Source organism: Emys orbicularis, chromosome 1, assembly GCF_028017835.1.
Source record: "Emys orbicularis isolate rEmyOrb1 chromosome 1, rEmyOrb1.hap1, whole genome shotgun sequence".
Taxonomy (NCBI): Eukaryota; Metazoa; Chordata; order Testudines; family Emydidae; genus Emys; species Emys orbicularis.
The window spans coordinates 83,557,529-83,582,740 of record NC_088683.1 but is presented as its reverse complement, the minus strand read 5'-3'; the positions used below and the strand labels follow the sequence as shown (position 1 = coordinate 83,582,740).

The window sequence follows — 25,212 nt, the reverse complement described above, 5'->3', positions numbered from 1 at the left end:
CAAAATGTCTGTTTAGGAGTTCCTGGCTGGCTCCCAGACTTTGTACTAGGGCCACTAGACCAAACCTTTCTCTCGAAACATTAAATAGATAATAAATTCAGTGGCATTGACAAAATCCGCAGTCATTGTTTTTGTAGGCATTTTGTGTCATTTGACTTCCATATTAAAAATTAACAGATTGTTAATGATAGTGGAATTTAAGGTACTGTCACCAGTTAAGTATGTAGCTATTATGTATATTTTAAATTTGAGTAATTATCAGAATTCTTATCATTTCAAGTGATGTAGTTGTTTGCTTTTAACAGAAAATAGCTTTCAAATTATTTCTTGCCAGCCTCATCTTCTTTGGATAGATTTCTTATGATATGGAATTTGAAGCCACAGTCCAGAGCTTTCAGATTTGTGGGTCACGTGGAAGCTGTGACCAGTGTACAGTTTTCACCAGATGGGCACCTCATGGCATCTGCTTCTCAGGATCGGACTGTTAGACTATGGATTCCCTGTATGTGAGTATAACTGAAGTGTATTGGTTATATATTTTGATACTGCAGTACCAATATAGGAGAAACTTCAGATCTGTAGATTATTGCCCCCTTCCCACATCAGGTGGACTTGAGGGATAATGGGAGTCTGCGGGCAGCTGGAAGCAAGGTTCTTCATTCTCCTTGGTTCCTCTGCAGTTCTATAAGAGTACAGAAATTAGGAGGCCTTAGCTCAAGGCAGGCAAGAATGAGTGGGTGGCAGGAGGAGGAAGGCCTAAATTCACGTGGCAGTGTTTCTTTCAAACTCAAAGGATACATTTACTTAAATGGGAGTTGTATGGCTAAAATTCTGTGCAACCGTTTGCAATTTGGGGGTAAGTGTTGAAGGAAGCCAAGACAACACAGCAACTTTTATTCATTCAATCAAAATTTGTCTGTTCCTTTAGCGAAAAATGGTAGTGATTATGAACAAAAAATATTTTAAAGACATTTTACAGTATAGAGGCTAGTGTTTACCTTCACTCTTAAGATTGTTAGATTATTACAGTATATTAAAATATTTTTATTTCATTAATTACATATTCTGAACTAAATAGCAAGGCAAATGCTGGCAAGGCAAAGTACTTTTATGTTTTAGAGTTAGTCGTCTAGATAAATAAACTTCTGCTAGATTAGAAAACCTGTTTTTTCAAAAATGTCTGTGTGGCTTTGTCTAAAGTCCATAATCAGGTTTTACCAAGAGAGATTGTTCTTGTGTATAGGTGTATTAAGGGAGAAATAGATTAATTTTGATCTTTTAATCAGTGTCAGATTATTATTGAGTTTTATATCCTCTACAAGGTTAATATTGTGTAAAATGTTAACGTATATTTTCAGTCATGGAGAATCTTCAGCCCTGAAAGCCCATACTGCACCTGTCCGTAGTGTGAACTTCTCACATGATGGCCAGTTCCTAGTTACAGCGTCCAATGACAAATCAGTAAAAGTATGGAGTGTCCACCGGCAGCGCCTTTTGTTTTCCTTATCCCAGCACACACACTGGGTTCGCTGTGCCAAGTGAGTGTTGTGTTATTGTGTTCTTTCATAGTGCGTTCGTAAAGGAGGAGCATTATATGCCAATTTCCTTGTTTAGAACTTCAAACAAGGCATTTTATTTTCCAGAGGCTGAACAAGCATGCAGAAAAATGTGTAAATGATAGAAAGCTGTTAAATGTGAATGATGTATCATAAGGTATGTTATTAAAATGATATAAGTTTAGTGCTATAGGCCCAGATTTTTAAAGGTACTTAGGTGTTGCTGAGCTCAGTGTACAATGCCTAACTAATTTAGAAGCCAAAATCCCCTTGCCAGTTGCTGGAATTTGGGCTCCTAAATTCCTAAATCCCCTTTGAAAATGAAATTTAGCCTCCTAAATCAGTTAGGCTTTGTACATTGAGCTCAGCATGCCTAAATACCTTTAAATATCTGGGCTATAATACTTAAATGTATCTAGTTGTTTACTTATCACTGTACACAACAAATATTGAAAAAATAATAATATATATATGGGAATTTTTTTTGAAGAAAAAGTAAGACTTACTGTATTTTTATCCTGTTTTTCCTATATTCCGTATGTGAGTGTAATTGTGTTTGAAACTTATGTTTTAGCTTTTCCACATACATACAGTTTCTTTCAAATTCCTGTTTTTCTCTTCAGATAGTAAGGTTATATAGGGATGGTTACAAGCCAAAGTACAAAGCAGGTTGTATTTATGACTTACAGAAGTGGATAGTGCACCAGAAAATGTCTTTAAATGTACAGTTGGTTGCAGTGTTGAGGCTGTGTTGGTCCCAGGATATGAGACTGACAAGGGGGGGGATGAGGTAATGTCTTTTATTGGGCCAACTTCTTTTGGTGAAAGAGCCGTGCTTTCGAGCTGCACAGCGCACTTCAGAGGAAGAAGAGCTCTGTGCATCTCTTTCACCATCAGAATTTGGCCCAATAAAAGACAATAACTCGTTCACCTGGTCTCTCTCTTTAAATAAAGCAAACAATAGGGCTGGCTAACTACTTAAAGACAGGTTTCAGAGTAGCAGCCATGTTAGTCTGTATCCGCAAAAAGAACAGGAGTACTTGTGGCACCTTAGAGACTGACACATTTATTTGAGCATAAGCTTTCAGAAATAAATTTGTTAGTCTCTAAGGTGCCACAAGTACTCCTGTTCTTTTTACTTAAAGACAGAGCAAATCTCCAAGGACAGTGAGAGGGGAATTGCCCATTACTGTTCTGCTTGGTTCTAAAGAAAATTTACATCAATTGTTTGATTAACATCAGCATTGATATTGAATTTTGAAAAATATGAATATATTCTGATAGCAGTGCATAATGAAATTCACTAGAGGACTCAACTGGTGAAAAGAAGAACAGAACCATAAGGCAATCAGATTTGAAAACTCCCAGAGGATTACAGAAGTGCAATACTGCACCTGTATTAAAAAAGAGAAGTAATGAGTACTGGAGAAACTAGACTAATAAGTTTGACTTTGATTCATGAAAAATTGCTTTTAAAAATAAGAAACAAAAAAAATCAGATTAGCCAGTCTGGGAGAGTTTAGGGTAATTATTGATGGATCATTGTTAGTTTAGAAAGACTTACTTAGTGAAAACTCGCAAGCATGTGTACGTTTAATACCATTAAAATATTCATGGTAGAGAAAGCCTTAGTTTAAAATTTAAATGCAGAGTTCTAGTATGACACTCTGTTTCCATTCACTTGTAATGTTTCTGCAAATTTCTCCTTTAGAGCTGAAACTTTCATACTTGGATTCAGCCTACAGGTCATTCTTCTACCTCCTCCCCCATTCAGCTGTATCGGTGTTTAAAAATATATTTTAGTTTTTAGATTTCAGGGGTGGAAAAGGTTTTTTTTATATATATATATATATATATATATATATATATATATATATATATATATATATATATATATATATATATATATATATATATAAATGATGTAGGAAGAGGTAATCTTTTCTGCCTAGTTTTGCAAACTTGAGGTTTCTCAGTAAGTATAACACCCTTAAACTGAAAACTGAGATTGTCCTAGAAAATACCTTTTAATATTTATTTACTATTCAGTTATCTTTATTACTGAATATTTAATACTACTTCTTAAATAGAAACCTTTTTTATACTTTACAGATTTTCACCTGATGGAAGATTAATAGCATCTTGCAGTGAGGATAAAACTGTTAAAATCTGGGATGCAGCAAATAAAATATGCATTGATAGCTTTACAGACTATGAAGGGTAAGTGCCATGCAACAGAAGAATACAGAAATATATTTAACATGATATGAAGTTCATCTTTTGTGCTGCCTTAAATCAAATTTCACCAACATCTCTATGCAATACTTGAAAATAGATGCAAACTTTTCTACCAGCAGATGGAAATCAAAGAAATGCAAAGATTTTTTTTATTTTTAAGAAGCCAGCTGGCTGTCTAAATGTGCCCATCTGTTTTTCTGTCTTCAGGAGATGAGACCAAACCTGTCTTGAGAAGATGACTGGGTTAGACTTTTGACTACTTTTATCTTTGAATTTTTCCCCAATACTTTCCTTTCTGTTAATTTAGAGTAGGATGTTTGTTAGTGAAGAATTCTTAATTTTCCCCCTCATACTCATTAATTAGTTGATAAGGGGGTTAATATTCTGCAAGCTACAGTGTGTTCTGCCTTCTTTGGCTGTAGAAAATACTTTGGTTTCATATTATCCCATATTCTTTTAAACATAAAGGGAGTCAGAGCTTTTGGGATGCAAAGAACCTCCTGGAAGAGCCCAATATATGCACTTTATTAGTTTCACTAGTGCTATCTCTCTACCCTTTGTCTGAGCTGAAAAGTACTTTGAGCTCTGCGGCCTGTCACTATCTCAGTCTTCCTGCATGTATAGCAGCAACAGCACTTCAATTTTACTATTGAGAGCTTGGGACTTGCTTTCTAGAATGAAATGAGTTTTCTAGGTTTAAGGCTTCAAGCACTCCTTTAATGGAGAGCTTTTTCCTGTTGCTGAATTCAATGAAGGAAATTTAACTCCTATCCTTAGTAGGATGGCAGAAAGGAAACCAGATGATTTCCCCCCTCTCCCCGCCAGCATGTTTTGTTTTTTTCCCCCATTCTTGGTTAGTCCAAGCTGCTTATTCTAGTCATCTGCTGTTTGATACCAATGATGTTCAGATGTGGAAAAATAAGTGTAAACAAATACATAACCAGAGCTTTGGCAGATTCCTCAACAGTCAGACCTCACTGAGCTTTTGGGAATTCTTTTGTTTTTGTCTTTGTCCCTAATCTTGCAGTAGATGCTCAATATAAATATAAGTCAACAGAAGAATCTTTCAGAAATATTACAATTATTAAAATAAGCGAGTTCCTGGACAAAATTTTGGGAACTTCCCAAAATTCTACAAATTCTATAGCTGAACCCCCAGCACTTTGTAGCCATTGACATTGTACAAAATAATTTTAACCTTTCTCTATAAGGACATTTGCTAGTACATCAACTCTTTGAATAATCAAGATGATTTGACCCATTGCTGTTCAATGCACAGTCCTTCATATTTCTGTGCAAGGGATAGATCATGTTTTTCTGAAGCAATCACTGTAATGGAACAGGAATGGTGGGCTCCCAAGCGTCTTACCTAGACCTTTGATGCTATGGAAGCCTGCTATGAGTGAGGGGCAAGGTAGAGTGGGGCTTTTCTTTGGTGTAACAATAAGAGTTTAGAAGCTGGGAGGGAATGCAGGAGGGAAATCCCTTTTCCTAATTTTTTTCCTTTTGCTGCTACGATTGGTGATTATGTTAGGGACACTTATCACTGCTGATGCTGCCATGAGAAGGCAAATTGTAAACTATTCTATTTTTCTAGATACTCTTCCTAGGTCTACTCTGTTCATTTGGTACCTCTGTGTGTGCTCCCACTGTCTGAGGAGACTTGAAGGGATGTTTGATAACGTCAGTTCCTTAGTTGTAATTTGTGTTTTCCAAGTCTCTGTGCCAGCCGAAACCTTCCGTTCCATTGGCGGAGTTAGGACTGTCTTTTGTCTAAGTATTTTCTTTAGAATAAATAGCATTTTAATTGCTCTGAAAGTCCAAAGTCCCTAACTGAACAGTCAGCCATCTAGTGTAGCAGGAGTGTTCTTTTTTCCCCTATTTCTTCCTGTTGATTAGGTGAATTTAGATCCATGGCTAGAACTAGATGAATGCGAAGAACCCAAATTACCAGGTGGCAAATCACCATATAATGACTGCTTCTTGGAGTAGCTAAGTCCTGGAACCCACAAGGGGAGAGGCAGTTCTTCATTTAGTCCTAAGTGGAGGACAGGATCTGGTCCAAGAGGTGCATATATCTGAACCACTCAATAATAGTACCTATAATGTAATTAAATTTAACATCCTTGAGGGAGGAAAATACCAAAGAAACCTACTACAGTAGCATTTAACTTCAAAAAGGGGACCTACACAACAGTAGTTAAATGGAAATTAAAAGGAACAGTCACGAGAGTGAAATGCCTGCAAGCTGCATGGGGACTATTTAGAAACACCATAATAGAGGCTCAAACTAAATGTATACCTGAAATTTAAAAAAAAAAAAAAAAAAAAAGGAAGAGGGCCAAAAAAATACCACTGTGGCTAAACAACAGAGTAGAAGAGGCGGTTATAGGCAAAAAAGACATCCTTTAAAATTGCAAGTCAAACCTACTGAGGAAGATAGAAAGGAGCATAAACTCTGGCAAGTCAATTGTAAAAGTATAATTAGGTAGGCTAAAAAAGAATTTGAAGAGCAACTAGCAAAAGGCACAAACTAAAAGCAAATATTTTTAAGTACATCAGAAGTAGGAAGCCTGCCAAGCAATCAGTGGGGCCACTGAACAATCTGTGTATTAAAGGAGCACTCGAGGAAGACAAGAGTATTGCAGAGAAGCTAAATGAATTCTTTGCATCAGTCTTTACTGCAGAGGATGTGAGGGATATTCCCATATCCAAGCCATTCTGAGGAACTGTCCCAGATTGAGGTGTCGGTAGAGGAGGTTTTAGAATAAACTGATAAATTAAATGGTGCTAAGTCAGGATTAGATGGTATTCAACGAAGAGTTCTGAAGAAATTCAATATGAAATTGCAAAACTACTAACTGTGTTATGTAATCTATCATTTAAATCTGTTTCTGTGCCAGATGACTGGCAGCATACTAGCTATCATCCAAGTTTTAAAAAAGGTTCCAGAGGTGATCCTGGCAGTTACAGGCTTGTAAGCCTAACTTCAGTACCACACAAAGAATTAATTATCAGATACATAGGTAAATAAAATATGTTGGAAAAAGTCAACATAGCTTTTGTAAAGAGAAATCATGCCTCACCAATCTATTAGAATTCTTTGAGGGGGTTCAACAAGCATGTGGACAAGAATGATCCAGAGTTTATAGTGTACTTTGACATTCAGGAAGCCTTTGACAAGGTCCCTCACCAAAGGCTCTTAAGTAAAGTAAGCAGTCATGGGATAAGAGGGAAGGTCCTCTCGTGGATCAGTAATTGATTAAAGACAGGAGGGAAAAAAGGGTAGAAATAAATGATCAGTTTTCATTGTGGAGAGAAGTAAATAGCAGTGTCCCCCAGGGATCTGTACTGGGACCAGTGCTGTTCATCATATTCATGAATGATCTGGAAAAGGGTGAACAGTCAGCTGGCAAAGTTTGTAGATGATACAAAATTACTTAAGTCCAAAGCTTCTGTGAAGAATTACAAAGGGATCTCACAAAACTGGATGACTGGGCAACAAAATGGCAGATGAAAATCAATGTCGATAAATGCAAAGTAATGCATGTGAGAAAACATAATCCAAATTATACTTGCAAAATTATGGGCTCTAAATTAGCTATTGCCACTCAAGAAAGAGATCTTGGAGTCATAGTGGATAGTTGTGACGAACTGGGACTGTTCTTACTGTGATCTGTAAGTGCTGACAGGGGAGTGTGGCTAGGATGGTCTCCATTGGGGGATGGGAGAATGACTGAAGGGAAATACCTGAGCCTGTAACCTGAGAACCCAGGAGGGGGCTGGGGCGAGGTGACACCTTTGCCCGGGAAACTGAACAAAGGCTGTGGGAGGGGTCGCTGAAGGCAGACTCTGGGAAGCTGGCTGGTGAGGTAGCTGGAGGCAGGGAGGGCTCTGACCTCTGGAGGGGGCCTGGGGTGCCCGGGGACCCCAAGATGGACCTAACTGAGGGGTATCCTGTTGTCTGTGCCTGCAAGACCTGTCTCGGACTGTATTCCCGTCGTCCAAATAAACCTTCTGCTTTACTGGCTGGCTGAGAGTCATGGTGAATCGCAGGAAGCCGGGGGTGCAGGGCCCTGAGTCCCCCCTTACTCCATGACAACTGGTGGCAGCGGTGGGATCTACTGCACCCCGTGGACGGCGCTTCCTGCAGTAAGTGACTGGGGAGAAGTAAAACGAAGGGGGATTGACGGGGACCAGGCGTGCTGAGGAGTCAGAGAGAGACGGTTATCACCCCTGGGAGTGTGTGACCAGCGAGAAGGACTTTTGCAGTAACAGGGTCCCCCGGGGGATCGCAGCGAGTGGTCCCAGGGGCGGAGGAGTCTGCAGCTCGACCCTGGCAGAGAGGTGGTGACCTCGAGAAGGGCTGGCACACTAGGGGTCTCCCTGGAGACTGTGGGGAGCGGTGAGCACACAGGCCTGTGAGTGGCCAGCAGGAAGATGTATGCCAAGCGGCTTAAGAGCGACCTGGTGGAGCTGTGCAAGCAGAGGGGGGTGCGCATTGGGAGGCTCACCAAAGAACAGCTCATTGCCCAGCTGGAGAAGGGAGATCGCGCGAATGAACTGATCCCTGTCTCTGAGGGAAGCAGCCTGGCAGATGCAGCGCAGGCCCCAGTGTCTGTCCCATCTGGGAGTGGTGAGCCGGCTGCTGAGGGCTTCCCGAGACCCCTCCTTCCTATGCCTAGGGGAAGGGTGGGGAGGAGCCCAGCAAATACCGAGGGCGCAGGGACCCCCCCGGCCAGCAGGGGATCCTCCCGGCAACGCTCGCCGGCCAGCAGGGGATCCTCCCGGCCAGGCGCAGCATCCGTGGAGCGGAATGGGCTGGAATGGGAGAAAGAGCTAAAACTGAGAGAGCTGGAGGATCGTGAACACCAGAGACAGCATGAAGAGAGACAGAGACAGCATGAAGAGAAACTGAGGCAGCATGAACGGGAGGAGAATGAGAGACAAAGGCATCATGAACTGGAACTGGCGAGGCTGAAGGGCCGCGAGACCCCGGCTGCGGTGAGTGAGGGGGGACCCAGGACTGCACGAAGCTTTGATAAGTGCATCATGGCCCCACGTAAGGAGGGGGAGGACATGGATGACTTCCTGGATGCCTTTGAGACGGCCTGCGAGCGGCACCAGGTTGATCCTGCAGACAAACTCCGGGCTCTCACCCCCTTACTGGACCCCAAAGCCTTGGCCTTGTACCGCCAACTGGAAGAGGCGGAAAAAAGGGACTATGAACTATTCAAAAAGGCCCTGCTACGTGAGTTTGGGCTGACTTCTGAGATGTACCGGGAAAGGTTCCGGAGTCAGGATAAAACCCCGGAGATCTCATATCTGCAACTAGCCGTCCGCATGGAAGGATACGCCAGCAAGTGGGCTGCTGGGGCCCAGACAAAGGAGGACCTGGTTAAACTGCTGGTACTGGAGCAACTGTATGAACGGTGCCCATCCAACCTGAGGCTGTGGTTGGTGGACAAAAAGCCAGAGAACCCGCGACATGCAGGCCGGCTGGCCGATGAGTTTGTAAAGAGCCGGTCAGGGGCTGGCAGGGAGGAGTCCCAAAGGAACAGTCCCACCTCAACGCAGAGCGAGAGTCACCATGGGCCATCCCAGCGGGAAAATGCGGAGAAACCCCACCAAAGGGGAAGATCCAGCGTCAGGTCCATCCAACCCACTCGAGGGGACCCCTGGGACATGGTCTGCTATCACTGTGACCAAAGAGGTCACATACGGGCCCAGTGCCCCAGGCTCAGGGACAGACTGAGCAGACCAAACCCACAGAGGGTTGACTGGGTAGAGACCCAGCCGGGCGAGAGGCAGCACTCCCAGGGAAGGGGGGCTGGCAGAGTACCACCTGCTAAGGAGGGAGGAGAGCTCCAGGCCTGCTCCTCTGCGGGGCGGGATGCTCCAGACTCAGGGTTTTTGGTTTATACGGTGGGCGCGGGGCGGTCCCTCCGGAAAGAGTACCTCGTTCCCCTGGAGGTGGATGGGAGGAAGGTCGATGGATACTGGGATACGGGCGCAGAGGTGACGCTGGCCCGGCCCGAGGTGGTGCCCCCAGAGCAGGTGGTGCCCAACACCTACCTGACCCTGACGGGGGTGGGCGGGACACCAGTCAAAGTGCCCGTGGCGAGGGTACACCTGAAGTGGGGGGCCAAGGAGGGCCCCAAGGATGTGGGGATACACCCGCATTTGCCCACTGAGGTGTTGATGGGGGGGGACCTGGAGGACTGGTCAAGCAACCCACCAAGTGCACTGGTTGTGACCCGCCATCAGAGCCGGCGAGGGGCACTGCGCCCTGGCCTTGGGGAGGGTGCCTTGCCCGAGGTGCAGGACCCTAACCTGGTGGGGAGGGAACGCCCAGGGACACGGCTCAGGGAGGCTGCGGCCTCAGACCCAGCCGGCAAGAGAGAGCAGGTGGCCATCCCTGTCCCAGCTGCTGAGTTCCAGGCCGAGGTGCAGAAAGACCCCTCCTTACGGAAGATAAGGGACCTGGCCGACCTCGGTGCGGTACAGGCCATGGGGAGAGGTGGCCGGAAAAGGTTCCTGTGGGAGAAGGGGTTCCTGTACCGAGAATGGGCTCCCCCAGGGAAAATGGAGTCAGGGGGGTTCAGGAGGCAGCTGGTGGTACCCCAGAAGTATCGCTGCCAGCTGCTGTACCGGGCCCATGACACCCCCCTCTCAGGGCACCAGGGAACCTGGCGTACCCAGCAGAGGCTGCTACGGAGCTTTTACTGGCCTGGGGTCTTTGTTACTGTCCGGCAGTACTGCCGATCCTGTGACCCCTGTCAGAGGGGAAGGAAGGCCCGGGACAAGGGGAAAACGGCTTTAGGACCCTTGCCCAGCATAGAGGAGCCTTTCCAGAGGGTGGCCAAGGTTAAAAGGGGGGCTCTGAACCAAGAGAGCCCGAAGCACAGACCTCCAGACTGGAGCGCTGGGAGAAGACCGCAGCCCAGTTGGAACCCCAGGGGTATTGGGGTGGGAAAAGGGCACAGGCCGCATAACCCTTCCCCCATGCGAACTGCAAATGCCCTCGAGCACCCCCGACCTAAGGGGGGGAGTGAAACTGGAGGGGCCTGGTGTAATTCTCACCCAGGAATGGGAGGGATGCTGGGGCATCCATGGGAACGGGGGTAGGTTCGAACTTCCCCGGGTCACTGGCTAAAGTGACCCCGCTCAGTTCGGTCTCGAAGGGGGGAGATGTGACGAACTGGGACTGTCCTTACTGTGATCTGTAAGTGCTGACAGGGGAGTGTGGCTAGGATGGTCTCCATTGGGGGATGGGAGAATGACTGAAGGGAAATACCTGAGCCTGTAACCTGAGAACCCAGGAGGGGGCTGGGGCGAGGTGACACCTTTGCCCGGGAAACTGAACAAAGGCTGTGGGAGGGGTCGCTGAAGGCAGACTCTGGGAAGCTGGCTGGTGAGGTAGCTGGAGGCAGGGAGGGCTCTGACCTCTGGAGGGGGCCTGGGGTGCCCGGGGACCCCAAGATGGACCTAACTGAGGGGTATCCTGTTGTCTGTGCCTGCAAGACCTGTCTCGGACTGTATTCCCGTCATCCAAATAAACCTTCTGCTTTACTGGCTGGCTGAGAGTCATGGTGAATCGCAGGAAGCCGGGGGTGCAGGGCCCTGAGTCCCCCCTTACTCCATGACAACAGTGTTCTGAAAACATCTGCTCAATGTGCAGCGGAAGCTTTTTTTTAAAAAAGCTAACAGAATGTTAGGAACAATTAGGAAAGGGATAGATAATAAGACAGAAAATATCATAATGCCACTGTACAAATCTGTGGTATGCCCACAGCTTGAATACTAGATGCAGTTCTGATTGCTCCATCTCAAAAAGGATATATTAGAATTGGAAAAAGTACAGATAAAGGCAACAAAAATGATTAGGGGTATGGAACAGCTTCCATATGAGGAGAGACTGGGACTATTCATCTTAGAAAAGAGACAACTAACATGGAATATGATAGAGGTCTATAAAATCATGAGTGGTGTGGAGAAAGTTAATAGGAGAGTGTAACCTATCCCTTCACATAACAGAAGAACCTGGGGGCATCCAATGAAATCCATAGGAGGTTTAAACACACGGAAGTGCTTCTTCACACAATGTACAGTCAACCTGTGGAACTCATTGCCAGGGGATGTTGTGAGGGCCAAAAGTAGAACTAGGTTGAAAAAAGAATTAGATATGTTCATGGAGGATAGGTCCATCAATGGCTCTCAGCCAAGATGGTCAGGGATGCAACCCCATGGTTTGGGTGTCCCAAACCTCTGATTGCGAGAAGTTGTGAGTAGATGATGGCATGGATCACTTGATGATTGATCTGTTCTGTTCATTCTCTCTGAAGCTTCTGGCTCTGGCCACTGTTGGAAGAAAGGATACTAGATTAGATGGATCATTCATCTAACCCAGTATGGCCGTTCTTACATTCTTATTAATTCTCTTGAATTCTAGATATTGCTTTTAAAACAGCAAAACTCATTAAATCTATTTTCATAATTTCCATCTAGGTTTGCAAACTATGTTGATTTCAATCCAAGTGGTACATGTGTAGTTTCTGCAGGTTCTAATCATACAGTGAAGCTCTGGGATATTCGAATGAACAAGTTACTGCAGCATTACCGAGGTAAAAGCTTACATAGCTCATGGTAACTAAACCTGTTTACTTAATTCTTCTGTAATTATATTATAAATTAAATTATATTAGAATTTCTTTAAAATGGAAGCAATAAAATGTCTTGTAACATTAAGAAATATTCCCTTAACTATCCTTTATTTACATTTTAGTGTACCTTGATCTCATTTTGTACTGCTAAGAATACTTTTCCTTTTCCTTTTCCTTCTGCTAATTCTCCTTGAGAGAAGACTGATGAAATTATGCCCTAAATAGAATTATAAAGTGGCTGCACAAGGTTGATTTCATTCAGTTTAACAGTTGACTTGTGAGGTTTTCTTGGCAGGAAATCCCACTGCCTCTTAGATTTGAAGACAAATGCTGTTTTCTAGTTTTTAATGCAGAATCTTCTACCTGGCCATTGTGAAAATGACATATGAGCTAGATTCCTCAATGACAATAAACAGCTATAAGAAAGTTGTTGCTTAATAACAGCTAACTCGGAGAAAGTGTGGTCCAGTGGTTAGAGCGTGAGACTGGGAGTTAGAGCATGGGACTTCTGTCTTTTAATGCTAATTATGCCGCTGAGTAGTTCTCTGGTCTTGGACAAGTTACTTATCCTTTCAGTGTTTGGCTTTCCATATAGGTGTTGCAAGTAATAGTTAACATTTGAAAAGTGCTCTAGAAAATAGTTATGAAAAGATAAGTATTTTTATTATTCAAATAAGGCAGAATGTGGGAGAAATAAATGGCATGAAAATTAATGTTGAAGTAGTTTTCATGTTACGTTGAAATAATACTCTGAGTTTCAAGTTCTAGTCTATCGTGAGAAGATACAAATTTAGGAAAGACTGGAGATATGGGGAGGAGACAGATGCACGATGGGGGATACTATTCAGAATTTTTATTTAGAACTAGTAGCTGAAAGCTCATCCTGTTGCATGGGTGTAATTCCTAAACGTGTGTGTCAAAAAGCTGATAAAAAGGGCTCTTGTTTCCATGTGTTGTGTTGCAGGGAGCAATGTTGCTGTTTGTACATGTTCCCCAAAGTTTGTACACAGAGCAGCCCCCTGGTTGACAGCAAAACCATCTCCTTGTTACCCCACATAGCTGTTACTCCCACTTTCTCTGATCAACTGTCACTTTCCAACCACCACGGAACCTTTGGACTCCAGCATTCCATCTGGTTCTGACAGCCCCACTGATGCTTGAACCTCATGATATTCCAAATAAAAAAGAGCCATCAGCTATGGTTCTAGCTGTTCCACTTCACAGTGACTCACCAGACATGCTAGGCTTTAGAGTGACTCACCAGACATGCTAGGCTTTAGAGTGACACACAGACAGAGTGACAATCCTGGAAGATTTGTGTTGATTTTGTGCAGGTGGCAAATGAGCAGCGTGCGCTGCTGTGAGGGTCTCTGTGTGTGTGTTGGTTGTGTTGTTCTGTAAGTGGTTTTGGAAAAACTGGCAGTTGGGCCAAGTAATCCACCGTCTGTGCAGTCTTCCTCATACAACCAATTAAAGTGTTGAATAAAAATTAGTTGTAACACAGTGGTTTTCAACCTGTGGTCCCCAGACCTTTCAGGGTCCGCAGACAATATCTAAAATTTCCAAAGGGATCCACACCTCCATTCAAAAATTTTTTAGGGCTCTGCAAATGAAAAAAGGTTGAACACCATGTGTAAGGATGGCAGTTGGTTGAGTTACCTCTGATATCACAATGGTGTAGGTCTCTTGGAGTACCATAGACACATGCTTTACTATAGCTGTACTGCACAACTATAATTAGTAAAGTCAGAGTGTTGCCGGCCCAGAGGGCCCGAGGGGGCAACGGGGTTCGTTGCCCGGTGTGCGCCGCACTGATAAACACACCAGGGTGGAGAAGCAAACCAAGTTTATTCGAGATCTCGAAAAGGCACTCAGGAGACCCAGCATGTCTCAAATCAGAAGCGCAACAAATACAAGCAAGTTTCCCATTTTATATTCCAAGCTGCTTGAGTAAGCCTTTGTTCTGTTTCCCCTCTACCCCTCCCTTCCCGACATCAGTTACAGTAGGCACTACATTGTGGCGTGTTAGAAAAGTTCTCGTCCACATGTTTATCTTTGGCCTTGCAGGCACAGAGACATGTAGACTTCCCCCCTTCCCCCCCCCCCCCCCTTCTTCCTTATCACTACTGCTTTTGCTAGTGTGAGCGAAACTGCAGCTGTCTGCTAAAAAAGCTGACTGTTACATATTCTGCTTCTATGGTGTTAGCATTTAGGTTGGTCAGAGTTCACAAGATGGAGTTACTTTGGCTCACTTAGACCCAGAGCAGGGGGGTTTCATCAGCACATATGGCCTTCCACCCTCCCGAGTTACCTGGTAGCTATGCCTAGTGGCACCAACAAGAGTGGCTGAGAACTTAAAAATTGGATGGTAACAGACCGCGAAACTCAGTGATAATTTAACCTGGTGATATTCTGAACAAAAAGGGTCCTCAGTCATGTTTGTAGCTATTTCCAGGTTTGCGTTGACTCTGCAGACATTCTAGTCTACAGTGACAATCCGTGAATCTTATTAAGTAGGTGTTATTTTTCTTTGTCTTCCTCCTTTTGATTTTCAGTATATTACAGTATGAAAGTTTTAGAAAACATACACATCTGTGATTAATAGCATAAATCAATATTTATAGAATGTCAGTTTCCTATTAAGGGCTGGTTTATACTACAAATTTAGGTAGACGGAAGCCACCTTACATTGACCTAATATGTGCGTCAATACTACCAGGCTTCTTCCTCTGACCTAACTTGCCTGTAACATCGATTTAATTACTCCACCTCCATGAGAGGCATAGTGCTTACATCAATGTTGATGGGTCAACAGAGAGGCAATGTAGACACAGTGTTGTATAAGATGACTGAATTGGTCTCCAGGAAGTGTCCTACGATGCTCTGCTGTGACTGCTCTGGAGATTGTTTTCAACTGCACTGCACAGGAGCCAGGTACACAGGAAACAGTCCCTCCCTTGTTAAAGCCCTGGGAACTTTTGAATTCCCATTTCCTGTTTGATCAGCGTGGAGAGCTTGCCAGTCCAGCTGATCATGGCGACTCAATACCTCACACACACTCCAGCCTGGAGTACACAGGAGGTGGTGGATCTTATTGGTCTGTGGGGAGAAGAGTCTGTGCAGGCACAGCTCCGATCCAGCCGAAGAAATGTAGTCATCTACTCAAAGATCGCACGGGGCATGGGAGAGAAGGGCTACAGCAGGGACACGCAGGAGTTCCGCGTAAAAATCAAAGAACTTGGCAGGCGTACCAGAAGACAAGGGAGGCAAACAGTTGTTCTGGTTCTGCATCACAGACATGCCGCTTCTACAATGAGCTGCATGAGATTCTCAGCGGCAACCCCATCACTACCCCCAAACACTGCGTGGATACCTCCCAGGAGTCTGAGTCCCGAGCTACCTCAGGCAACAACGAGGAGGACATTCTGGACAAGGAAGAGGAGGAGAATGGGAGACAGGCAAGGAGTGGATCCATTCGCCTCAAGAACCAGGAGCTATTTTTAACCTCGGAGCCCAGCCAGTCACAGGACAACATGGTGGCTGAGCGTGATGCCAGGGAAGGCACCTCTGGTTAGTATGCAATTCCAATCAAACTGTTGGGGTTACATGCTCTTATATTTTGTTTAATCTGAAGAAAAAGTGAGGGGCAGTGGATATCTGCTTCACAGTGGCTGCTCCAGCTACATAGAGAGTGCCCTCCAGAAAAGACTGTGTGTGCACAGGGATGGCCCGGGAATCCTCAGTGGAGATCTCTAGGAAACTTTCTGGGGAGGGCTGCCTAATTTCTTCTACCACGGTAGGACACTTTCCCATGGCACTCCAGTATTAATTCTGCTGGCATTGCGATACACAGCATAGCAATGTAAGGACCGGGTCCGTTCACAAACGCTTGCAGCATCTGCTCTCTTGCCACCTCTGTTTCCTTCAGGAGACTGATATCACATAAGGTCACCTAGGGGAGATGGTGGAAGTTTTCATTACGAGTGCTCATACCGCAAATATTAGAGCATGTGATCCACCACCCATGGTGACTTCTGGGTCCCTCAACCACACTTCCTTTAACATGCTGGTGGTTTTGTTGGCAGGGATCGGTGCTGACCTCACATTCTGCAAGTACAGGGTGACTATTACCAGCAGCATTAAGAGAAGTGGGGAGTGGGCTTCTGTGCTCTCTTGTGGCCACAAACCCCTGCCCCTCCTCCATGGACAAAGACCGCAATTTGGGAGGCTTAACGCTGGTCCCTGGTCTCAAAGCAACATCCATGTTGCTAGGGGGAAGGGGCATGGTCCACATGTGCTCCTGATGTGGGTTTCCCACAAGTTGCAGCACAAGGCCTGCGCCCAAGCCACTGAGCCGTGCTCACCATGGGTGAAACAGCAAATCGGTTCGTTAAATAGCTAGGGATTCTGATTATGTTCTGGCTTGAACTTGAGTGTAATAAGGGAGTGATTTTTAAATAGCAACCTTGTGCTAGACTCATGGTATGCACTGACAATGGTTGCCTTGTGCTTTGTGTGCCTTACAGTAGAAAGCTTGCCCTTCAGCACATCCTCCACACCAGCAGAGAGGCTTTCACAGATTAGAAGGCGGAAAAAGAGAACACGTGATGACATGTTCAGCGAGATAATGAATGCCTCTGGGACCACTGACATGGCGCTAAGAGCCTGGAGTATTTCATTGTCTGAAAAACTGGACATGGAGAGCATCCCAGGAGCATGAGGATGGCATGCAGAATGAGATGCTGATTATGAAGGACCAATCAGATATGTTGAGGCATCTGGTTGAGCTTCAAGAAAAACAGCTTGAGGCTAGACTCCCTTTGCAGCCCCTGCAAAACTGCCTGAAAGCATCGCCCTGTTCCCAATCCCCCTCCTGCAAACGTTCCAGGAGGTGGGGTGGGGGAGAAGTTCAGTATCCCTTTCACTCAACTCTGGGAGAGGGTACTAAGAACAAACAGCAGCCATTCAAAGACCTTTGATGGCAAGACTACTGTGCTTTCACAGACAAGCTGACTTGGTTTCTTCCTTCCCAATTTTATCACATTGTTTGCCCAAGGTTAAATTATTTTCCCAGTCTTTCAGTTTCTTTATGCTTGTGCAATAAAAATCAATGCTTCAAGAATGAAATGCTCTTTATTTATTCCAATCGTGGGGACTTGGGGGTGGGAGGGGGGAACAGGGAAACTGATGCAACTGGGGGATGGTATGGGAAGGCACAATGCAGATAAGCGGTGCACATTACTGTGGCTCATTACTGAAAGAGGTTTTCAAACCCTCCTGGAGATGAAGAGCTCCTTGCTGGGCTCTTCTTCTTGCCCTGGTATCTGGGTGCTCAAAATTAGCTGTGAACCTATCTGTCTCCATGCCCCACCCCTGCAGAAACTTCTCTCCCTTTGCCTCACAAATATTATGGAGCGCACAGTAGGCAGTGATTAAAAATAGGGAAAATGCTTTCACTGAGGTCTAACCTAATAACCAAACTGTGCCAGCGACCCTTTAAATGGCCAAAGGCACATTCCTCCAGCAGTCTGCACTTGCTCCGCCTATTGTTGAACCATTCCTTACTGCTGTCCACGTGGCCACTGTATGGCTTCATGAGCCATGGGAGCAAGGGGTAGGCTGGGTCTCCCAGGATCACTATTGGCATTTCAATGTCATCAATAGTTATTTTGTGATCTGGAAAGAAAGTTCCTGCTTGCATCTTTCTGAACAGACTTGTGTTCCTACAGATGCGCACGTCATGCACCTTTCCTGACCATCCCACATTGATGTTGGTTACACGCCCCCTGTGATCCACCCGCATTTGCAACACCATTGAAAAGTATCCCTAACGGTTTATATACTCTTTGGCTAAGTGATCTGGTGCCAAGATAAGGATATGCATTCTGTCTATCGCCCCGCCGTGCAAAACCATCCACTATGTCCCGCACGTTGCCCACAGTCATGACCCTTCTTAGCAGAAGTTGATTAATGGCCCTGCACACTTGGATCACAACAGCTCCCACAGAGGATTTAGCAACTCTGAATTGATTTCCCCCAGACTGGTAGCAGTCTGGCATTGTAAGCGTCCACAGAGCGATCACCACTCACTTCTCCACTGTCAGAGCATGTCTCATTTTGGTGTTGCTGCATTTCAGGGCTGAGAAAAGCTCTGCACAAAGTTCCTGGAAAGTGGCCTTCTGCATTTGAAAGTTCTGTAGCCATTGTTCATCATCTCATAGCCGCATAACGAAGCGATCCCAACAGTCAGTTCTTGTTTCCCAGGACCAGAAACGGCATTCCACTTGTGCTCAGCTGCTGCGCGACTGCCAGAAGCAACCAGGAATTGTTTCTTTCTATGGCTTGCAGCTGGGCTGCTTGAATGACATTGCAATGTTCCGCACTGTGGCTCCTATCTCGGCTCTGGAAATACTGCAGGATAAGTCACAAGGTGTTTGTAATGCTCACAACAAGAATGCACAGCTGAGCGAGGTCCCTGCTTCTCGGGCTATTGCATATGTGTGGCTAAGCCAGGCTTTCAAAAAAAGACACAAGAAAATATGGGTTGTTTGCCGTTGATATCAGGGGAGGGATGGAGGAAGCGGGATCATGGGAGGCCGAAGCCATGTTCGCATTCCTCCCTGTGACAATGTTTTGGTCCCATGAGGTGTTGCAAGCCCTTCCCATAACCCCCTGCAGCTAGTTACACTGTGGGATAGCTACCCGTGGTGCACTACTCTGTGCATCAATGCAAGCGCTGCTAGTGAGGATGCACTCCACTGACACAACCGACCAACTTATTTACTGCAATGTCTGAGTGTCAACTTGCATTAAGTTGACTTAACTTAGTAGTGTAGACATGCCCTAAATCTATTTTCCAGTGTTTAGAAAACAGCTAAAATACAGACATCTCCTTTTCTTCCTCCAAAAACAATTTTTCCTTAAAAATCATAATTTTGAGTTTTTATAGTGTCATGACTGCTCAAAGAGGCTTTTTTGTGAGTGGAGTTTAGTATAAAACAACTTTTTTCTGTTTTTGTAATTATTAAAAATAGCTACTACCCATTTGTAAATTGAAATTCACCAAGCCATTAGCTTGTAGCAAAGACTAATATTTTCCACCAAATAGCCAAATTTTAAAAATGATTAAAAAGAGCTGTAGTTAGTGTGATACTTTGTTTATTGGGGCAAGGAAAGGAGATTCTTAACCTGTTTTTTTATGCCTGGGCCACCATCCTTATGACCAAATAGGAGAATTGGCTCCATTCAGTGTCTGTTGCCACTCGGTAATGGGCAGGTCTTACAATGTGCTGATTGTCCAGCTGCAGTTGGTTTAAAGTCAGTAGGATCCAAGGAAAATCAATAGGAGATGAATGTGCTCTGCATCTCACAAGATCTGGCCCTGATTGACTAGGGCCCTGATCCAGTGAAGCACATGTTTAAGCATATGTTTAACTTTAAGCCTGTGCATAGTTCCATTGAAGTTAGCTATGTGCCGAAGTATTTTGCTACATCAGGATGTGACAGTGTGATTAATATGACTCAGTCCCTCTTCTCCAAGAACAGAAACTGACAGTACAGAAAACAATAATGTAAACATTTAATATTTATTAAATATGTCTTTTCTATATGTTTTAGTGACTCAATATTACATTTTGTCTACATTTTTAGCTTTCAGAAGAATGCCATTTGAGTTAAAAACTGCAACGTATTTCAACTTGGTCCCTTTGAAACTGTCCTATAATTTTACAGACTCTGAGAAGTTGCTGTAATCTTAAGAATTCATATTTATTTTATTTTAAAAAGCCCCATGCTGTGAAAGTCAGCTTAACCATCTGAGTTTGGCCAATAAAAGATGGGACATTCAATGCTAAGGCTTTCTTATCATCCTAAGCTCATGTTATTGGGTCTAGGTACCAGAAAACACACTCACCGGTATGTGATCATAAGAAGTTTAGGTTTAACAGTATGAAATTAACCACAGAAAATAGCCTTTGCTTTGAATTGCTTTATATTTTTTGTTTGTCAAACTCTTTCATATCATGATTTTTAACATGCTATATGTTAGCGTCTGAATTATTTCTGTCTCGGTAAATTTAATACATGATGTCAACAAAGCTCCTCCTACACCATGAATACTTTTTGTAATCAATGAATTGACTAGGATTACTATAACTGCAATTATACTCAGATATTTTTTCTTTGTTAAATTAATATCTTTTTAAATGAATTTAAATTAATTCCCCCGCTAACTGGAAAGCAAACAAGTCTGCATCCTTTATTTTAATAAAAGCATTAATTACTTTAGCATCTCAGAATTTTTCTTCATTTTGTAATTTTTCTGTTGTATTAGCATGGAACTGAGTAACTGCTTTCTTTCACATTTGTTTTTCTTTTCTCTCAGTAATAATGGGAGTTGATTATTGTTTTGGGCACTAGAAAGCAAATACTATAAGAAACGTAGATTTTATTTCCAATAGTTAGTATCAATGTCTGAATTTTGTCTCTTGTGAATTAGTTCACAGAGGAGGAGTTAATTGTGTATCATTCCATCCTTCTGGTAACTATCTCATCACTGCTTCTACTGATGGTACCCTTAAAATTATGGATCTCTTAGAAGGAAGACTTATATATACGCTTCATGGACACAAGGTATAGCAGTACTGTAGTCGTTCTTTTTTAACTGAAATGTTAGTAGATTTTATCATATCGATATGTTTAATAACGTCATTAGAGAAGAAATAATACACTTGCGTGGTGCACTAATGATGGCAGTTATTTGCCAATGCACAACATTTTCAATGGAAAACAAACTCTTGCAGTAATGCAGCTTCTCACAAGTTGACAGAAATTGCATAACCTTAAGTGACAGTCATGCCACTACAGTGTATGTGCTTAATGCTGGGTAACCGTTTTCATACTGAATTAATATCTGAAATCAAGAAGGTTATGTTCTTCAGTAATTTTGCAGATGAACAACTAATCATCTACTAGATAAGCACATGTGCTGTATAAACCTTCTGTAGTTAACGGAGGAGTGTGTGACAGTCTTAACAAGAACCTCCTATCACCACTTTCCTTTTCTCTCTTCCTCCCTAATATGCAGCAAGCCCTACTTTCTGATTACTATATATTTGATATTTTTATCATAAATAATTCAAAGTAAATATAAAGTAAAATAGATATGGGAAATATAGTATTGTTTAGAATAATAAGTAATACGGCAATAATCATGACCTAATATTTTCCTGTGATTTGTAGTATTCATCTTTCACTCAACTTTAATTTTGTAGAAATCATCATTGCAATTGGACTATTTCTCATTAATTGTTTGCAGTGGTATTGTAGCCATGTTAGTCCCAGGATATTAGAGCGACAAGGTGGGTGAGGTAATATCTTTTAGTGAACCAATTTCTGTTGGTGAAAGAGACCAGCTTTTGAGCTGTACAGAGCTCCTCCTCTTCAGAAAGTTTGAAAGCTTGTCTCTTTCACGAACAGAAGGTGGTCCAATAAAAATATTACCTCATCCATTTTGTCTATCTTATTCATTAGCATTAGAAAGTTGTTGTAGTTCTGGAGTTCTGTTGAACAACAGATGACTATCTATATTTCAGTGTAAAGAGAGAGACTGTAATAGAAATAAATTATTTTAGCACATTACTGAACTTGCTTTTAATTTTACAGGGACCTGTGCTTTCTGTGGCCTTTTCCAAAGGTGGGGAAAAATTTGCATCAGGTGGAGCTGATGCACAGGTTTGTTTAAAAACTAGATGTTCTATATAAAACAATCATTCTTTCAGTATTTATTACAGTGAGTGAATGAGTTAGTGTTTTGAAACATGAGAATTACAGTAGACTTATTGGATCCATTTTGCATGTTTTTAGTAATTGTTTCTAGGTAGGCTTATATGCAAGTTTAATTTGCGATATCTTATACTATTTGTTTTGTGTAATAAAATTACATTTTTACATTCACCGGTTCCAATTGAGTATTACAGTAAAAAACAGGACTGCACTCCATTTGTATTTTGAGTCCCATATCATAAGAAAGACACCAGAAGTAATGATTCAAGTTCAGGGAAACAATGTGGATCATAATACAGCAATTCAAACAAATCTCTTCTATTCAGAAGTGCACAGCAGGAAAGTAATTTTGCTGTTACTAGTGTGCTTTGGTTAAAGATGATGATCTTGATGATGATTCACATAGGATATATATATATCTACATACATGCTCTGTTTGCTAGGTTGTCCCTTCTAATTAGAGGAAGGTACCTAGTCTGTTAGTGCACAAATTAATGAGATATTAGAAAATTTGGGCTGAGATAGGGCAAAATCTGTTTAGATTGTTGTTCTGCCAGTTTAAATTAGCCAAAGCACTAGATTTCATACAGAGTATCAGTTTAATAATTCCAGGCAAAATAAGTTTTATTAAACCAGCGTGTCATATAATTAATCCTTATCCCGACTGTGGGTGCAGTAGATTGTGCCACTGTGGGTAAATCTGGTCACTATGAAATGCCACCATATCTGGTCTTAGAGCTGCTTCTCCAGGTCTTTACATGGTAAAAGAATAAAGGGGCACAATTAAGGAAAATAGAAATCATCTAGCACTTGGATTAGAACTTTATAGTCTATAAAATGCTTCCTCAGTATTATGTGGCAATAACAAAAAAAAGAACAAAATGTGTTTTGGGAGCCCATGATGTAGGCACAGAGAACAGCTTTGTGGAAGTGACACTCCGGGGAGTTACTACAAACATGTTTCATATTTTGTTGGGGGAAGAAAAGGGTGGAATTTTACTCAACAACTAATAGAAAAAACAACTTGAAGGAATAAAGTTCAAACTAAAGACTCAGGTGGTATTAGAAAGAAGACACCACTGTCTTACTTCTAAAGTGCAATGAGATGCAAAGAACCAGAGATGTAGCTTCACGTGGCACCTTTTCTAGAAATGAGTTGGGGAAACTCAAAGGAAATAAAAGAACTGCTGACATGACAATGAATCTGCAACAGCAATCAAAAGACTAGCAAATATTGGAGAGAAATAAACTCTGACTGAAGCAAGAATATTGATGCTGGAGGATTTTGCTAGTAAAAAAGATTGAAATTTGAGATGTAAAAGATTTGCAGAAAGACACGTGGTCAATAAATGAAATTATTATGAAATTATTATGAAGCTAGATGTCACAACTAAAATATTTGAGCATAAAAGGAGGAAATCTTACCAAATTCGTGCAAATGCTTTTTCACTTTACTATGTGCTAATTAAAGAGTGCAGTTTGGAGGTGAAAAAAGTACACCAAATAGTGGAATAGTGAAACTGTTATGGTAAGCTTAATAGTCTTCAAAAGGCAAAAAGTTCTTATGAATTTACCTGTCAAGTAACACAACGCTTTGTTCATCCATACATCTCAAGGCACTTTGCATCTCTTGGAGCTATTAGCTCTTCACAACCATGAAGGATAGAAACATTTTAATCTATAGCTTCTTGAGCATTTATTCAATGACCAAAATACTCCATTATTTCAATTGAAATAGAAATGGTTAAAAATAACAATGTTAATTTAAAAAAAAAAATTAAAGTAGCCTATACCTTACATTTTGCTGCGCCTGAGAAGTAAGTCAGACTTCAGATCTGAAAAATTACTAGGAATTTTATTTGCATTAAGGAGCCAAAACAGAGTTAGCAAAAACAATTCTTAAAGGGCTCATTGTAAAATAATTATAATTCATAAACTAATTAACAGATTTACATGGAAATTCTGAGGAGCGTGTTTCTTACTAAAAAGAATAAGTGCTGTTCTACGGGGGATACAGTCCAGTATTCTGTGAGGGGCATATAAACCCTCCACTGTAACAGCCAGAAAGGGGTGAATGGGCAGAACAGTTACTTCCCAAGCTGTGACTAAGATGACCATCCACAGCTGAGATAAATGGCGGTTCTTGGAGAGAAGAGTATCCAGAATAAAAGAGAAGAGAACAGGGAGGAGAACTCCCAGGAAAAAGAATTTGAAGAGACTTCCCAAACAGTTGGAGAAGGCTCATGGTGCAAGGGGCTGCACGCAGCCAGAGAACTCAAGGGGAGAGTCCCCTTGGGCACTCTGGCAGCATGCAGCCTCTTGCATCAGCCTGACAGCAGGAAGTCTATGGAAGCACTCTAGCTGCTTAATAGAGTCCCTGGGCCAGAACCCAGAGAAGAGGGAAGGCCTGGGTTCCCACACTGATCCTCCAAAGTTATCAAACCTACGGTGGGGCTGCCAGGTCATTAGACTTCTGCTTTATTAGAGTCTTTATTACCCTGGAAGGGATGGACTATAGATGACCCGACCGGAGGGCTGAGTCAGAAAAAGGGGTGCAAGCTACCTCGGGCTCGGAGTGAGCAAGGATGGGGGCACCAGAAGAGACTGCTAAACTATGCTCAGCCATGGGAGGGTGCACTGGCCAGCCAGTGACCCTTCTATAATTCTTACAAGAGTTTTTTAATTCCTGGTCTAAGCTGAAATCTCAACTCAACTTTCTGGAACTGCTATAGTGCTTCTCTAATAATCTCTACTAAATGTATTCATTTTAGGGGATGTCTTGAGGTAATTATTAAAACTTTTTAGTAAATAGCTACAGTTAGTAGCACAGATGATGCACATAAAGGACACAGATTTCCCTGTAGTAATGCCTTAGGAGATCTAGTAACATTTGTCATCTGTTGAAAAGGCTACTTTATGTAAAGACAATAGAACAAAATGTTTTCCAAAATTTGTCATTATGAAGTGGATTA

The 25,212-nt window shown here is 42.8% G+C and overlaps 1 protein-coding gene across 1 annotated transcript in view; it reads left to right on the top strand.

Annotated features, from left to right (window-relative positions):
* Window positions 1-334: 334 nt before the first annotated feature.
* The window catches only part of POC1B (POC1 centriolar protein B), a 91,570-nt gene continuing 66,692 nt past the window's right edge, over window positions 335-25,212 (top strand). Inside the window, exons 1-6 of the mRNA XM_065400269.1 lie at window positions 335-506; window positions 1,359-1,538; window positions 3,669-3,776; window positions 12,303-12,418; window positions 20,955-21,088; window positions 22,121-22,189. Coding sequence (XP_065256341.1) covers window positions 361-506; window positions 1,359-1,538; window positions 3,669-3,776; window positions 12,303-12,418; window positions 20,955-21,088; window positions 22,121-22,189 — 753 coding nt within the window. The 5' untranslated portion in view covers window positions 335-360. The remainder of the gene's footprint in view (window positions 507-1,358; window positions 1,539-3,668; window positions 3,777-12,302; window positions 12,419-20,954; window positions 21,089-22,120; window positions 22,190-25,212) is intronic.